The sequence below is a fragment of the Rhipicephalus microplus genome, chromosome 5 (assembly GCF_043290135.1).
Source record: "Rhipicephalus microplus isolate Deutch F79 chromosome 5, USDA_Rmic, whole genome shotgun sequence".
Classification (NCBI taxonomy): Eukaryota; Metazoa; Arthropoda; class Arachnida; order Ixodida; family Ixodidae; genus Rhipicephalus; species Rhipicephalus microplus.
Genome location: NC_134704.1, coordinates 56446875 through 56464311, shown reverse-complemented (window position 1 = coordinate 56464311; position 17437 = coordinate 56446875). Strand labels below are relative to the sequence as shown.

At 46.4% G+C, this 17437-nt stretch overlaps 1 protein-coding gene across 2 annotated transcripts in view; it reads right to left on the bottom strand.

Annotated features, from left to right (window-relative positions):
* LOC119174516 (protein Wnt-5b) overlaps nucleotides 1–17437 on the bottom strand; it is an 83011-nt gene that overhangs the window by 20353 nt on the left and 45221 nt on the right. For both annotated transcript variants that reach the window (XM_075895505.1, XM_037425455.2), the window contains exon 3: nucleotides 8779–9038. In XM_075895505.1, the coding sequence (XP_075751620.1) occupies nucleotides 8779–9038 (260 nt within the window). The remainder of the gene's footprint in view (nucleotides 1–8778; nucleotides 9039–17437) is intronic.

Sequence of the window (17437 nt, the reverse complement as noted above, 5' to 3'; positions counted from 1 at the left end):
GTCAAAATGAATATTTAACTTTGGGCCCTTGCGTGCCAAACCAACACTGCGGTTATTGATGACGCCGTATAGTAGACGATTCAGGACCGGTATATCGAGCCCATCATCATATCTAGCTTATCAGCACCACCATCGTGCATACACCTAGGCCACAACCCGCTGCAGTGGTCTGGTGGTTATAGTGTTTACTGTGGTTATAGTGTTTGACCATAGGTCACGGGTTCGAATCCCAGCCGAGACGGCTGCATTTCGAGGGGGGGGGGGGGCAAAATAGTAGAGGACCATTTGCTTAGAATTGGATGTGCGCTAAAGAACACAAGATTGTTGAAACTTCTAGAGTGCTCCATATCCTGCGTGTCTCATAATCATGTCTTGTTGCGAGCACATAAGACCGCAAGTTTTATTAATATTGATTTGCAATGTTATGTAATTCAGTATTACCTAAAGTAAGTAAATTATGTAATTGAATGTTAATCCAATTAGCGAATTACGACCGTTCTTTTTTAAGGCACTCTGTAACGCCGCTTGGACACAATGTTGAGAAGAAACCTCAAAAGTTCGAGCAACCCACCAATCCTTAATCAGGCGACCCTGTCCCGCAGTAGCAGCGCGCAAGTAAGAAATTCTGCCGTAACGAAACGTGTGGCTGCCGTAAAACGAGTCGAGAGAAAACTCCGGGAGTCTCTGGTTCCGCCTAATCAATTTGGAGGAAGCTCGGCAGCCAGCCAAGCCGAGCCAGTCGGAATGTTCTTCCAGCGCCCCGCCACCGGCATGCCGTGTGATGAATTCGTTCCGAGAAGAATTTTGATGGGATTGTTTCAAATAAGAGTGGCTCTCGGCTCAGGCGCGAGATGCGGGCGTGGCAGCGCCTCCGCTTCGCCGCAGCCACGCACAACGCAAAAGAGAGGCGGCTAGCACGGAAACCGGTTTTATTTTTCGGTGCTCTGGCCGGTAATTAGTCAAATCGTCACGAAGCTAAAACGCCGTTGGTATTCCCGCATACCAGGCACCAAGTTCAGGCGTACCTCGCGAAAAGCGTGCAGTGGGTACGCATACCCGCAGCGACCACTGAGCGGGATAGAACGCGTGAACGTGGTCTTTCAATGATGATGTGTATCGGTCGCCAATGTCCGTCACCACCGGAGAATCGTCGGACCCCGATATGGACGAGGTGTGCGACGGCCAATATGACACGTTAACATGTCGTTGCCGATTGACATCCTGATAAGCGAGGGTTCGTGACGTGTTAACATCTCCTCTTAGTACACGGATCACAACGAATGCTGATATCGGGCAGAAAGTGAAAGTACATGAAAGGGGAGAGATGTAGAGCTCGTTTAGTGCCTAATTAAGGGTCTAGGTATGCAGACTTTCAGGTATGCATGCGGTGGTGCAAGCATATCACTGATGAAGGTTCGTATGTCTTGTTTTATTTCAAAAGTGTTACGGTATTTTTTTTTTGTTTGATGACGTGGTGCCGAAAGTCAACGCTGCCCCCTCACCCCTTCGTCACCACCCTGGCCGTCTTTTCGAACCACGTGAGGATGACGTCACGATATAGGGGCTGCAGCACTTCGTCATTTAGCGTATAAGCAAAGAACGGAAACAACTAGCTTTAATGAAGCGATTTTCCTCTTTTTTGTTTTGTTTTGCAGGCAAGAATAATACGCATAAGTTAAGATATAACGAGCCACATGACGATGCTTACGGTTCAGAACAACTATGGGTGAGAAGGCTAAAAGCCCAGACGCAGTTCTTTCTTTTTGCTGCAAAGCACACTCACTGCAATAAGTCTTAAAAAAAAATTGTGAAGCATGTCTCAAGCTGACCTGCAGTGCGGTTGAGGTCGAGTGATCACACCTGCAATGTTGTCACCGGTGATTCGAAGAGGGAAATAAAACTGACCTCTCTCGTAGGACATATTTCTTAAGCTCAATCCTATTTTCAGCCTGCGATGCCCGTTACATTCGCCACCGAAGCGTATGAGCAGCCTTTAAACCTGAGCCCACGAATGGCTTTATTTCGTTTCTAAAGCTGGTTCTTCCTTCGCATCGTATATCGGAGATTTGTCCTTCGTACACGAACTCCAACAACACTGCACGCTTTTGCCGTGTCATGCAGGAACGTATTTAACAGCCAACGCGCACGCGGGCATAGGGCAGTTCGTTTAGGAGGGTTGCCCCCCTTCTCTGTCCTGTTCTGTATAATTTTTTTTTTCTCTCTTGATGCTCGCTTCTGGGTTCGCGTAGAAGCAATCAAATCGGCTTTAGAGGGGAGGCGTTCATGTGTAGGCTTCGTTCGTTGCAAACTGCGGGGAATGCAGCAGCTCACTATTAAGCATGCCAGTAGAAGAGGAGGAGGAGAAGATGTGTTTGTTGCGACATGGCAACGTCGCCAGCCCAGACGTGTTACGTGTCTGCGCTGTTTTTGTTTGCCGCAGTTTCGCGGCGCCGGCGTTAATCGCCCCTAATTTGCGCGAGATTCCTTCTCTCTCGTTCGTTCTTAAGAGTAGTCGTGGTCGTCCCCCTCGAGAAGCCCACTTTAAGCTCTGTGGGGTTCGAAAACTTTGACTCGGTAATAGTATGTGTATAGGTGGTTTGGATGATAATGCTCGCCCAGCTCACGAAAAGTATTTTTGAACAGAAGGTGGCGCTGGAGCCTACTTTTCGACAAAAATCTTGTCGAAACTCAGGCACCAGTGACGCCCCCTGCTTCAAGAGAGAGAGAGAGAGGCGCAAGGATGGGCAGAGAGGTTAACCAGACGCACGTCGTATTTGCTACCCTGCCCTGGGGGAAGGAATAAAGGCGGTGTGGGTGGGGAGATAGAAGAAGGTAGGAGATAAAGATAAACCTAATCACGAGCACATGTGGGGAAGCACATCCAGTCTGCAAGCAGTCACTCAGATCTGTCTAGTTCAGGTCCTTCAGTAGCGCTTTGGTTGCTTTGTGCGCCCATTCCCCCAGCGTAGGGTAGCAAACCGGGCATGTGCCTGGTTAACCTCCCTGCCTTCCCTCTTGTTGTTTATCCCTCCTCCCCCCCCCCCTCCTTTTGAAGCACACGTCCAAGGTCCTAGAATTTTCTGTACAGAAAATGGTGTGGAGCCCAGTTCCAAAATTTCTCAATTACATTGTTTCCTGAACTGCACTGTTTGGATTTTGCATGGTTTATGCCCTCCTGCGAGTCACTTAAGAGAACGTCAAGAAAAAAAATTGCATATCACAAGCTATTGTCAAGGCGTTCCGAGATTTTCACTGAATTTTTTATCACCGTTACAGGTGATATGCCACTACGCTATTCCTTCCTACCTTGCTTGCTCATTGTTCTACCAATCGAACCCGTTCGACGCATTATTTCATCCGGTCAACCGTGAACCCTACTATTCTGCAGCCTAGTGACGCCATGGAAAAGACATATGCATAAAATATAGGACGCATAAATTGTAGTGTAGAATGATTACAGCAGTATTGCTCGATGAACTGCGCATCAGTCGCATATAAGAGTGGCAAAACTATCTAACCAAAATAACCATTCACACCTTTGCAAACACATGAGGTGAATTGAATGGTGCCTATAAGTCAAGTATTAATTAATTTAAGTCGTTTCATTCAATTCATTCTAGCGAAAGTAATCTTCTTTCTCATTTCCTAAGTTGCTCATTGCCTTCCCCCTTTTTTGTTGGATTGTATTTATCACGTACCATCCCCCCCCCCCCCCACTATATAGGCCTTTATATAACCTTCCGGAACCTAACGTGAACTGCGTCCATGCTCGGACACTTTGACGAAACGACGTCGTCATGTGATGACGCAACGTGACGCAACATAGGGACGTCACAATGACATGATGTCCAAGAGAGAGATGAAGATGCAAGGAAAGGCAGGGAGGTTAAGCAGACGCACGTCCGGTTTGCTACCCTGAACTAGGAAAGGGATGAAGGGGAGTAAAGACGTTGGAGAGTGAGAGAAGAAATGTACTCACAATCACGAGCACACTTGGGGGAGCACGCGCAGTCAACAGGTGGTCGCTCAGGTTTGTTGTTTTCAAGTAATGTATCGGAGCGCTTTAGTCGCTTTCTGCGCAATTGAGGCCCACACCCAAGGTCCCAGACTCTTCTGCACAGAGAATGGTCTAAAGTCCAGTTGGTTCAAAACCATCCGGAGCTGGCATCGCTGCGTGTCGTAGCAAGCGCAGCTGCACAGGACGTGTTCGGTGGCTTCTTCAACTTCGCAGGAGCCGCATGTAGAGGTGTCTGCCATACTGATGCGAAAGGAGGACGCCTTTGTGAATGCAACACCCAACCAAAGGCGGCATAACAGTGTCGCATCGAAGTGAGAAAGTTGCGATGGTAGCTGTATCTTGAGCGGAAGGTCCAGATCATATAAGTGACACCTTTGGAAGCTAGTAGACGACCAGAACTTGCATGTAAGATCTCGAGCCAGCAAGTAGAGTTGTTTTGCTGCATCAGTCCTTGATAGAGGAATCGGGACCACACGTGTTCCTTCATGGGCTGAGCGGGTTGCATGCATCATCGGCTAATTGATTTCCAGTAATACCAATATGTAAAGGCGACCATCGATATGTAATATCATGCCCTCGGGCTAGACCTCGATGGTGGCAATGTCTTACTTTATGAACGAATTGCTCATGATTCCTCTTACGCATGGCAAACTACAAACTCCGAAGCGCTGCCTTCGAATCGCATATGACCCATTTTCCTGGACGCTCTTGAACGAGTCATTGTCAAGCGTCTCTTATAGCAGCAAGCTCTGATGCCGTAGACGTAGTCGTATGCGGCAACTTAAATTTGACTGTCAGTGCTGCAGCCGGAATTACAGGGGCACTTGATAAGCTGCTGGACGAGACCGACCCATCAGTGTATATCTGCGTTTGGTCCAAGTACAACTCATATAATAACAACAGTGTTGCTTGCTTCAATGCTACTCTAGAGTGATTGCTTTTCTTTTTCATACCCGGAATTTCTAGGCGTACTTGCGGCTGGTCGGGGCACCACAAGGGACATGCAATTCTCGTAGCTGGCGTATATCCTGACGAAAGGCTGTTTAGGTGCTTGGCTATGACGTCTGAAAACGTAGCACGTGGTTTTTCGGAGGGTAGAAGGGCCAAGTGGAGGTCGGGGACATGGCTGGCATGTCGAATGTGCGCTCTGAGGCAATCCACAACTGTATATGTCCTGACCGAATGGTCCTTGGCAAGCATGACTGTGGCTTAGGTATAAGCGCATCGGTGCAGTCCTAGACACACACGCAGGGCCTGACCCTGCAAACTCTCCAATGAATGAATATTGGATTTGCTAGTGTTCGTCAGTACCGGCAAGCTCTAGCACAATAGACATAGAAATAGGGCCCTGTACAACTGTAGCATGGAGGCCACAGAAGTTCTCCGTGCTTTCCTGCACATGAATTTCATTATATGCACAATACATAACAGTCTCTTCTTCAAGTACGCACAATGCGGGCTCCACGAAAGACTTCTGTCGATTAATATGCCCAGGAAACGATGCGTTCATGCATATTTGACACTCTGCCCACTTATGTAAACAGGGTATGGCGTCATTGTTTTTCGCGCGAACGCAATTAACGTGCACTTCACAGTTGATGTAGTCAGGCCTTGTTTCTGAAGGTAGGCTGTGGTGAGAGTTGCTGCCCGCCGTATTCGCGCACACATCTGAGGGCGAGTAACTGCAGCACTCCAGAGGCAAATATTATCGGCGTATATGAATAGGCACATCTACTTTGGCAGAACCTCTACCAGACCAATGAGGACAACATTGAACAACATTGAAAACATCTCCCTGAGGTACACCGCAGTAGGTGTAATGTTCAGTCGTTTTGACCTTATCTGTTAGCACAAAAAAAGCACTGGCCAGATAGTCTTTCATTCATTGAAACATTCGTCCACCAATGCCCATTGCTTCGAGAGAAGTGAGGATGACATCGTGAGCTACATTATCATATACACCCTCCACGTCAAGAAATAGTGCCGCTGACATGCGCTCGCGATTTTTTTTCTTGCTGAACAAATGTCGATAAGTCAAGAACACAGTCGATAGAGGAGCGGCCCCGACGAAAGCCTGCCATGCAGGAAGGGTAGTTGGGGTATCGTTCCAAGTACCACTCGAGGCGAAATAGAACCATTCTTTACATCACTTTTCTGGGGCAGCTTGCGAGGGCAATAGGGCGATACGCTGTCAAGTCCAATGGGGATTTTCCGGTTTCAGAAGTGGTATTAATCTACTTCTTTTCCATTCTCGGGAAACACTGCCGCTGACCCAGGAGTTATTTAAGCATGTTAAAAATTCTCTTCTGGCTTTTTGTCTACGATGTCCCAACACACTATAAGTACTACCACCAGCAACTGGTGATGACGTGCGCATAGAAGCGACTAACGAACGTTTGTAATTTTTTTAACACTCGTGTTGACGTGAACGGAGACGATTACCATTTGATGAAGCATTTAAAACTTTCGCCCTAACACGTTGGTCTTGCCTAAGTATTTTTTTTTCTATGAGGTGGCCCTGACGAGATAAACTGTGCTATTTCTTCTGCCTTATAAACCATCACAGCTTCTTTAATTGTTAGATTCAGCGCTCGCAGTCACTCTAGCTGGCATCGATCGCAGACCGACGACGGCGGAAACCACTCTGGAATGTCGTCCGGAGAGGTCATCGCGAGTGAAGGCGACGAAGGCGATACTCAACTTCTTGAAGTAATCAGACTTGCACTACCGACGGGGCTATAATGACTGTGAGTTGTGTGACTTTGTTTGTGCATGCTCTCCTCACTCTCTTTCTTTATCTTTAAAACTCCTCTCTCTCCCTAGCCTTTGTTTAGTGTAGCGTGCCAGTCCTTCTAGGCTGCTTAGCTTCCACGCCTTTCCTTTTTTCTTCTCAGTCTCCAGTTATCTTAATCGTTATTTCCTTCCTCATTGTTCGACCATGCAAGATAGTTCGACACGTTCGTTCATGAGTGCAACCACCATCCCCACCGTTTCACAACCCATGGACAGCTCAAGAAAGGAAAGAATCGGGGGGAGTTGTCGGTATTAACGTTCGCCCCTCGTTAGCGGCCGCATAATTAACGCTCCCCCGATGCGAACCGTCAGCGTGCCAACGTGCAGGCTCGGCGAACCGCGAGGGAGCTCATCCTTCCGTGAGCGCATGCGCGCGTGCATGCTCGCGTCAGTAGCGTGAATCGCATAAACCGCGCATTTCGTTCGCCGCCCCATCTGTCGGCCGCAACGAGCTGCGCACGACACGCAACTTATAGTGTGCATATACTGCATAGTAACTCAGCTCCACCCTCGTGGTTCGTCGCACTGCCGGGGAGCTTCGGTGCACCCTGAAGGTTGTGGGCGCGAACAGGAAGAAGAAACAAATGAAAAGGTGCCTCATAGAACGGGCGGGGGTGTCCGCTTAATGCGCGTGATCCACTGTAATGGCCGATGCGGCCGCCTTCCGGTCCGGCAGGCAGGTAATAGCTCTGACCACGTCAGCGGCTCGACCTGTGGGTTTCCCGGCCACCCCGTGGACGGCATACCATTCTCTTATTTTTTCTTTTCTATTCGTTCAGCGACGAGCACGCTATTGCAAATCGCTGAATCGGCAGATTACATTATACTGCGCACCTCGAGGTCTCTCCAGTTCGTTGGCGGTCGCGCGTTTCGCGGTAATCACGAGTGGCGTGGAGTGTGCGAACGACTGCACGCCACGGACGACGTGTTGCACTGCGTGCGGCCTTTAGCCCTCTGCAGGCGCCTTGGGGAGAGTGAACGCAAGGTAGCATTAGCTTAATTTGCTGCGTCTTTTATAGTGTGCTGTTGTTTTGTCTTTTGCAAAGCTACATGCGAAACACGAGACGGTAAGGAAGGAGTGCGAGAGAATGAGAAATAAGATGGAGTCAGCCATAAAAGTTGACCAGAGGATATTTCTAGCAGGCTTCTCTGTAATAGAGTGGTGAGAAATGGTGATAGATATGACTAAAAACTAAAAAAAGAGAACAAATTGAACGCCCAGAAAGCTACTTAACATCTTAGCAGACATTCAGTGAATAATCTACAGGGTCATGATCGATCGTCGCAAGAAGCATAGCGTCACAATATCGCAATATTCCGCACGCTCCGGCTAAGACAGTGGTGTTTTCAAATTTTTTAGAAGCTTGGGAATCAGTGAAATACTGAAGAGCAAGCAATGCGTTTCTGTATGTTTGCACACAGAACTATAAAAGCTAATGAAAGTGGTTTTGTCAGCACCTCACGACTCAATGGGGTCCTCCTTTGTGAGTTCACCTTATTATATATTTCATGGAGAATGTTCACAGGAGGTTGGCCGCCAGGTGTTTCTGTCGACTGCGTCAGCTGAGGAGCCCGCTGCGCTTCGGATAGAAAAACTATGAAAAACCCGAATTTATTGTCACGTGGTTTCACCATTGAGTTTTATTTAACGTTCCCGTTACATTAAATTAATATACGAGTGTACTGGATCTCACCCCGATCAAAATATACACCAACAGTTGCCAGAAATTGAACCCACGCCCTTTTGTATATCGGCACCACACAACCGCCAGGCTACCACGGCGGGTCCACATGCATGCAACGGAATGATATTACTTTCTGATCTTTTCCTTCCAACATTTTTTTTTTCTCGGGAAGGTAATGGATGGAGTGGTCAATTAGCGGGTTTGCTTGCGAACATGCTCCTTGGTCTAATGAATGAATGAATGAATGAATGAATGAATGAATGAATGAATGAATGAGCTTACGTATGTTGAGCACGGGTCCGAACACGCTCGTGTCAGCCACTGTGGAGCAGTTCCAACGGCGGTGCCGGAACTGGTGCTGGCACTCGCCGATGCCCATGCGCGCCCCTCGGCCCACGTGGGGCATGTGGTCCTCGTACAGATGGCACAGCTTGGTCTGGCCTCGGGACAGACCCAGCTGCAGCTGGCCACACAGCAGATGCGCTCCGAGCACGTACATCTGCGGGTTCTGCAGCACGTCGATGCCCTGAAGGCCCATGTTGCTGCACAGGGACAGAGAAGAACTCATATTAGAAGACTAACATGTATACTCTTTCATAGAAAGTAAGGTCTCCTGGACCAGCTCATAGCGTGTTACTTGGACATGACAATGATTATATGTGGAATCACAATTCATACATGCTGCGTGGTTAATCAGTTTTCGGAAACATTTATAGCATACAGAATGTTTATGAAACTGGGGGAAAATGGTACCGAGACGTTTGTACAGGCTGATGAAACAAGGGAAATTAATACTTATTTCTAGAAAAAAAGTGTCAGGCAATGAACTTCAGAAAAGTCCCGGGAGATGACCAAGTGACCGTCAACTAGAAATTTATTTTCGAATTAATCTTTGTTTTTATCTTTTCATTTCTTTAGCTGTGTACTACAAACAGGGCTGAACATTTTCCCCTAACATGTGTAATACATGGGCTAACCGTACACGAGTGCCGTCTGTGGAAGGCTTTTGAAACATTTTATGGGGAGCCTATTCATCACAAATTGTGTACGTATTGCATGAATCTGTTACGAATCATGAAATGCCTGCAGCATGCTAATAAACCTACTTTGAGTCATCACACAAATTGCACGTAGCTGGCATTGGGGATCACGTCTATTGCTGTTTGAAAGCAAGTAGTGGATCTTCCATACGGAGAAGTCTAGTAGAAGATAAGAAAAATACAAAGAGCTGGATCACGCAGGGTCATGGAGATCTATTGAGGGCGTGGTGAACGATCTTCCTGCTACGACTCACGAAGGCTTACATAGCTATCGTATAAGAGTACAGAAGCAGTTCCATGACTTTGTTAAAGCAGCAGAATCAGTATGAAAGTTGCCTACTGAACAGCAGATGATTCGGCAGCATAGCTCTGTTCATGTGGGGTGCTGATCTATCGAACAATCGGGCATTTAGCGCGTCATGACGCCAGGTTAGTGAATAATACATGACAGATCGAAGGGCTCCCTGAGAGTCATTAAAACGAACTGTGAAACCCAGACCTCACTTGAACTGTTTGAAGGCGTGAACAAAATCGCAAGATTTATGTGCCTTGTGAGGTTCTTCGAAGTAATGTATTAGGCCTTGATTCTGACATACGATACCTTGACGGCACCTTAAACTTCTGTGGTATGTGCTGGGTGGACAAAGTTCACCAGTGTACTCTAGGGTCTGCGTGGCAGGGCTGGCGGTGCCAACGAAGCTGAGGTGAAGTGTCGCATCAGCACTTCTCAAGCTTTTCGTCAGTTTTTCTCTATGCATGATAACTGTCTCAAATTGCCCAAAGTCTGTGGGCTTTATGTCCAAATTCATCAACAAACATGAAAACACAGAGTTTTTGCAACACTCGTGCTTCGTGCTAAATAAATAAATAAATAAACATATTACTAAAAGGTAGTATTCAAGCGTTCTAGCTACATGAGCGTGGTATTCATCATAATACATGCATGTAGAAGGTTTTTCTTCAGAATGCAACACTCTTGTCTATAACATTGAGCGGCGCGTTCGGGACAGTTCTGGCGGCTTGCATCGAAAGCATGTCAACTCAGATATAGACCACATTTGAACACGCGCAGTCACCGCTGATGCATGACCAGATGTGTAATATTTCAAACAACGTGTAATTTTTAAACGTCCCCCATGTATAGTCCAGAACTCTGCTATCTATAGCGTTCTAGGCAGGCGCGTTGATTATAGTTGACTGGTGCAGTTCACCGATAGTACCGGAAATAAACAACGTGAAAAAAAGAAACACCCAGGCTAAAAGGCGACACAAAGATACCTGAACGAGAGGTTAAGGAAACATGCCAATATTGTCGGTAATGCCAAGAGAGGCTTTCTGGCACTGCATGTGTACGTGTGTAGAAGTATCCCGCCGTACCAACATACCACAGCGGTAAATACGACAAAGGATGAGCAAGAGCATATAATCATGCAGTGCGTCAGGTCAGATGATTTAGGAGAGTGTAAATGCGTTGGTAAACCGTCAGTCAATCTACTTGGCAGAAGTGTTCCTTGGAATAAGCAGCCGTGAGCCGCAGGCTACTGGAGTACTCAAATTTCTTGCTTTGGTGTTCTTTTGCTGCTTCATTGTCAGTGCAATTGTTTTTTTTTTGCAACTGTTTACACGCATGCATAAGATGCATTCATGTGAAATAAATCATCAGTTGTAAGCAGCACTTGTATACAGTGCCAGTGTAGTCAGAACTGCGTACCACTGTTTTTTAGTGCGTTTTATGTTTAGTGTATTGAGCTCTGTATCTCATATGCGCATAAGTTTCGCAGAACCGGAACCAGTCTGTCGCACGGTATGTCCACTTCCAGCACATACACGCCGAGTGACCCGAGTATATAGCTTCGCATTCTCCGTGCACAGAGTTCAGCGGCGGCTCGCATATCACGCGCGCATAGATACGCGCACTCACACGATCGGAAACAAGGAGACTGCGGAATTCCGCGCGGGACCACGCTTGCGCCTGTGCCGAGGAACTATAAGTAAGCGGGGTCCACCTATACGGCGATGGCTGGCACCTTAGACAAGGTGAGCTAATTAATGAGGCTAGTTGCTCGATCCATTAAGAGCGGGCAATTACGTGCCTCGTACGCCGCTCCCGTGAATATGGGCTTGGCGATAGGAGCTTGACTGTGGCGGCCATGGGCGCTCAGCTCCAGCATCCCACGTATGCGTCCGTCGCGGCGATGTTACGTCCAGCGGGGCTCCTTATCGGAACCAGTCATCGAAATCACTACCTAGGAGAAAGTAACATCAAATCCCGGTCTTTCGCTCACCAGTGCGAACCGTGGGTCAGAGCCCAATTCAAGGCGACGAAGTGTACAATTTTAAACCGTGTTAAAGCGATGATTGGGGCACTTCGCGCGCAATCATCGAGTTCCAACATATCATCTCACGAGCGAAGTAGCTGTTAAAAGCAGGTATTCTTTTAAAAAACTTACCTCATACACGTAGTAATTACGTATGGTACAGACACTTGCGATTGGGCCTATGGCTATTTATTCTACTATTCACACACATAATCACAGTAGGTATTTACGTAGTAAGGACACTTTCGTTTACTTGGCTTTACAAATGTCTTGTGTAATGTGAATTTGTGTATTATTATGACATTCTCGACGGGCCATGCATCGGCAATTCGAACAACATGAACAAAACTGTAACTACATGTGGCACACCTAAAGGGAAAGAAGAAATTGTAAAGAAAAGAGGCTCAAAGAAAACAATGACCAGCTATGCTATACATCGTTCTGCTGATGAGGGAAGGGCAATGTTGGAAGATAAAATAGCAAATGATAAAGATAGAGATAAGACTACTACAAAGCCAATGGAACGTAAACAATGCTTAAGGATAGCAACAACTAAAGTCTACAATGAACATAGGGAGTTTCAGAGGGTGCGATAAACTGAGACTGTGGCAATAGTAGGTTCGTCAGCCAGATAATACAAGCTGCCAGAGCATTCTGTAACTGCAAGGGAAATAATACCTGTTAAAAAGTACAGTAAACTTTTGAACGTGAAATGAATCCAATCATATTCTAAAATCTCCTTTTTTAAGGGAATTTAAAGGTATACTTTCACCATTACGTTATCTAATTAACTCTCTACTGCATTAATTTGTTTTGTTCTCATCATATACATACTTTAACTCGCTTTTGTATGGTTTTCCGACCCCTAGGTGTCAGTAAACCAATTCAAGCGAAAGACGCTTTCTTGGGATACTCGCACCAAGCAACAATGTTGTAGACCACACCAGATTCAGCGCGTAGTATACGGTTGTCGATAATTTCTATAGCACCCAGAACAAAAATTAAATGCAAACAAAGAAAAGTTGAGGATTGTATATGACAGGTATGATATAGAAACATAGGTTTACTTTAGGAAATGATCATTAAACTGCCCGGATAGTTAGTTAATAATCACTGAATGGGCAATAAACGTGCAATGAAACTGCAGAAATGAAGATATTCGTTTGCCCTGAGTTAACATAGGAAATAAGCGTTTACTGGGTGCGTAGAACATAAGCGTATGGGTGCGCAAGACATTCCTAGTAATGAGTTAACACTAGTTGATGACCTAATTATACTATAGAACTTAGGCTGTAGATGGGTGAGCAATAAAGTTGGGAGGAAGGCGTCTGTGGGTCTTGACACATGAACTATTCGCTCATAAGTTAAGTGATAGTTGACTTGTCTGCCGCGGTGGTGTAGCGGTTAGGGTGTCGGCTGCTGCTCCAAAGGTAGCCGGTTAGATCCCGCATGCACCGGTCACATTTCGACGGAGGCGAAATGGATAGAGGCCCGGGTACCGTGCGGTGTCAGCGTATGTTAAAGAACGCCAGATTGTCCGAAATCCACATTTCGGGAGCCCTCCGCTACGGCGTCTCTCATAAACATATCGTGGTTGAGGGACGGGAAACCCCAGATATTATTATTATTATTATTATTATTATTATTATTATTATTATTATTATTATTATTATTATTATTATTATTATTATTATTATTACTATTATTATTATTACAAACATTTTCAATGCACTACCTGACGAATTTTTTTCAGTGAGTTCAAAAAGGCAATTAAAGAAATTACTCGCTTCGCTGTAAAATCACATGCATGGTCTATTTGTTTGCCACGTATACGCTCTGTGTACCTCCTTTGTTCCTCTTTTTTATTTACTGCCTGTAAAAAAGTAATGGTGTTAATCGTTTGTCTGTTCGTTGGTAAGGAAACAATAGTTTTGTTACCTTGTATCCACATCACTGTAACCGGCTCTGCCGGGCCTAGTCGCACAAGTCCTGGCGACTTATACTGGCCCGTTTCTTTGTATATCTTATGGATGTGTACAATAAATTATTATTATTATTATTATTATTATTATTATTATTATTATTATTATTATTATTATTATTATTATTATTATTATTATTATTATTATTATTATTATTATTATTATTGTACGACTTAGTACTAAAGGTTAGGGATAGGTCAACGTGGCTCGCCTAGTGAGCGAATCGTTTCTCGCTCCGTGGCGCTTGCGTCGGGAAGCGACGCAATCTCATTTTTGTGATTCATGTTTTTTTTATTTTTTGTACGACGTGTTGGTTTTTCGGCGCGTGACACTCATATTGAGGCATATGTGGCCTTCGCCTTTGTAAATGGAATGAAGTTAATGTTATGGAAAGCATGAGACGTCTACCACCTGCAACAGTGTTAATTAAACCGGGCAGTAACTAGCCAAACAATGTTCAAAAACAGCGTCAGCAACCAACGACGAGCAAAGTGTAAAGGAGGCACGGGGACATCACCCGTTGGCGCGTCAATCAGCAAAAAAAAAGGAAAAAAAGAAAAGCAGGCAGCCAGCTGGGGCGTGTATGTCACGTTCCCGCGATCGCACCGGTGCAAGTTTTGGGTCGTGTGGCCACTCGTTATTCCGGCAACGAGCGCGGAGCCTCTTGTAAAGCCATTCTCTCGCGAATGCTCGCAGGATGACAACGATGACGGCACACTCTATAAATGAGGAGAGGGGACCCCGGCACTCTCAAGTCAAGCACTTCCCAACCTGAGTGCCTTGTTAGTTTGGGAAGAGCCCTCCGCGTCGAGGGTCGTTCACTGCTCCCGTATAGCTGCATTGTGCTATAAGTAGCGCACTGTTATGCCGAGCAAGCTAATCGTTAACAAAAGAGCGTCTCTTTCGGTATTTTCATCGTTGTTCAAGAACTTCAGCGGGAAACCTAAGGTTAAACTGAAAGACAAAGAAACTGGAGTTTTTAAATGACTGGAAGTGAGCAAGCAAGTTTGTGCTACGTCGAAATGATGCAGTGGAAACGTCTAAATTGATTCGAAGATAAACGCTGGTGCAAAACAAGCTTCGAATATTGAATGTTATCTAACGAATTCGAAATAAAAGATTTCAGGTCGCAGCTGACGTTTAAGCACTATAGCAACAGCCGGTCACGGTGTACAAAATTAGAGGAATACTGTAATCATATTCGATATTGTGTTGGGCAAAACCGAATATGTGCGCATATATGAGAAGAGAGTTATGATTTTTAATATTTTTCTTTTTGTTTTATGGCTACCGCATCGCTAATGAATGCTGAGGAAAGAAACCTAATGAACATGCCGTGAAATAGTTATCCCCGTCAATACGCGTTGAATAGGACACGACTTTCGACGCCATTACCATACGAAAATAAGCGTAAATCTCATCGCAGTAGGAACATAAACGATCACAGACAGCGAGTGTTTGCACAATCCGCCTATTAAACCCGGAAGTGTAGGACGTATGTTGTCTTATCTCGGTGTCTACGGCGCGTATACGCTCCATTGAGCTATTCATGACGACAGTGTCAACACACCACTAAGGCAAGCAAGCCCCCTTTAATCGCCCGATGCCACGCAAGAATAACTCGTCGCTCTCGCAAACACCGTGCCGTGGCCGGACAGGACATCGCTCATAACGCAAAACCGCAGCGACCCCGTCGCAATGTTTGTATTCACTCACCGTCGGAACGCGAAGCTGGCCGCTGCCTGCTGGACAGCGGCCTGCGGTCCATATCTCTTGCAGTGCCTCATTCGCAAGTACACATGCATACGCACGCACGCATGTCTTCAACCAGCCGCCGCTGTAGCCGGTACGACGTTCGCGAGTGTCACGACGAACGACGCGTGCATGCGAGAATCGGTCTCGCATAGAAGGTATACATAGGCAAAGACTATGAGAACAGTTGGTCGCCGTCGCCGCTGCCATAAAGAAAGCCGATGGCGCGCGCCTGTGCAAACAACTTTGACGGCTTCTCATCCATCGTTTGTCGAGGCTTGCGTGCATTGCGCGCTGGATGGGGGTGACGTCCCCTCCCTCCCTCACGAGACACTCCACTTGCGCTGTTCTACCGTAGAGAATGTGCGCTCGACGTCGGCGTACCGGGGCTGTTTGAGATGGCATGTCGCATCGGCATGCCGCGAGTACGTTTGGTCGCCGGTGCAGGAGAAAGAACAAACGATCGGTTCTCCCTTTTTTACTCCGTCGTTCGGGTGCCTCGGCCGAACCTCCCTGACCTCGCCCCGTCTGCAAACACCACGACGGCGAGGACTCACCGTCGTAAGATGTGCGTGAGCGTAGTAAACACACACTCTATATAGCTTGAGCAAAACGTGCATATTACATAATATCGAGAGGAGAAACTGGTACCCACGCAATTAAGGCTTTCGAGGGACACTGTGCGCAACGGTGGTAATCCCCGTCAAATGCGAATACTAAAGGAAAACCTAAATTAAGATACGCGAACGTTCAGGGTTGAATAACTTTACGGGTGCTGCGATAACTACAATATGAGTGCTTGTTCTTTCTGTAGCGGCCACTTAATTATTTCGGTACCACTTACCAGCCATCGATAGCTGGTTCTAATTTTAACACCGGTTGTCTGCGTCATGTTAAAACTGGTATCCAGCGAAGGTTACATAGTTCCAAATTGTCCGAATCAATTATGTGTTACCTTTGCGTTGATAATTAAGGGTTGTGAACCACGCGGAGTAGCTATAGACATTACGAGCCCATGGACCGGTGATGCACAAAATGACAGAAGGAGAAATGAAATGAGCTTTCGCGGCCATGAGTATCCTACAGATGTTTGGTACGTCTGGCATCTAGAGCGAGTCCTGCAGTTCCTTACTAAAACATTTCTTTAGTGTCTCCGGATCTTCGAGCTCTGTTCCCCTGGTAGTAATGTACCCCTTCCTGAGAAACGTGTCAACGCTGTATAGCCAAGCACGTCCTTTGAACAGCTGTCTTCCCATAGAACATGCCCTAAATGCCTAGCCTCATAAAAGAAAATAGGCAAAAAAATCGTTTAAATCATAGACCTTTCGTAGCGATATTATTCGGTACATACAACCAACCGGTTCCCTTTAGAAGATCCTGCTATTTCCAGAGTAAGTCATCCGAATCTCATGTCCCTAACTCATGCGGCACTGTATTGCACCACTTCGTGCATACTGCAGTCGCTATACCCCACGGTTTATAGGTTTTCAACGTGTATTGTGAAGGTGTATACCATCCCCAAGCTTTCCTAGAGGTTCGAATTTACGACGTGTTCGTGTTCGCGCAACAACACCGACAGAAGCTGTCCAACCTCCCTGCCTCCCCATAACATGAGTCAGGAAGAGGGAGGCCTCAAACTCGAGGCGATGACAAGACGGACGACCGGACACAAAAGAAGTTGTTCACGAAGCCCCGTGAATGTCCCACCAAAGGAAGCGCCGCGTGCAACCGATAAATTTGGTTCTTTCTCTCTCTCTCTCTCTATTGCTCTCCCTTCCTCAACCACCACACACAGATCGCGAGAGCTGTGCAGCGTTGTCCGAGCTGGAAGTAGCGTAAGCCAACTGGC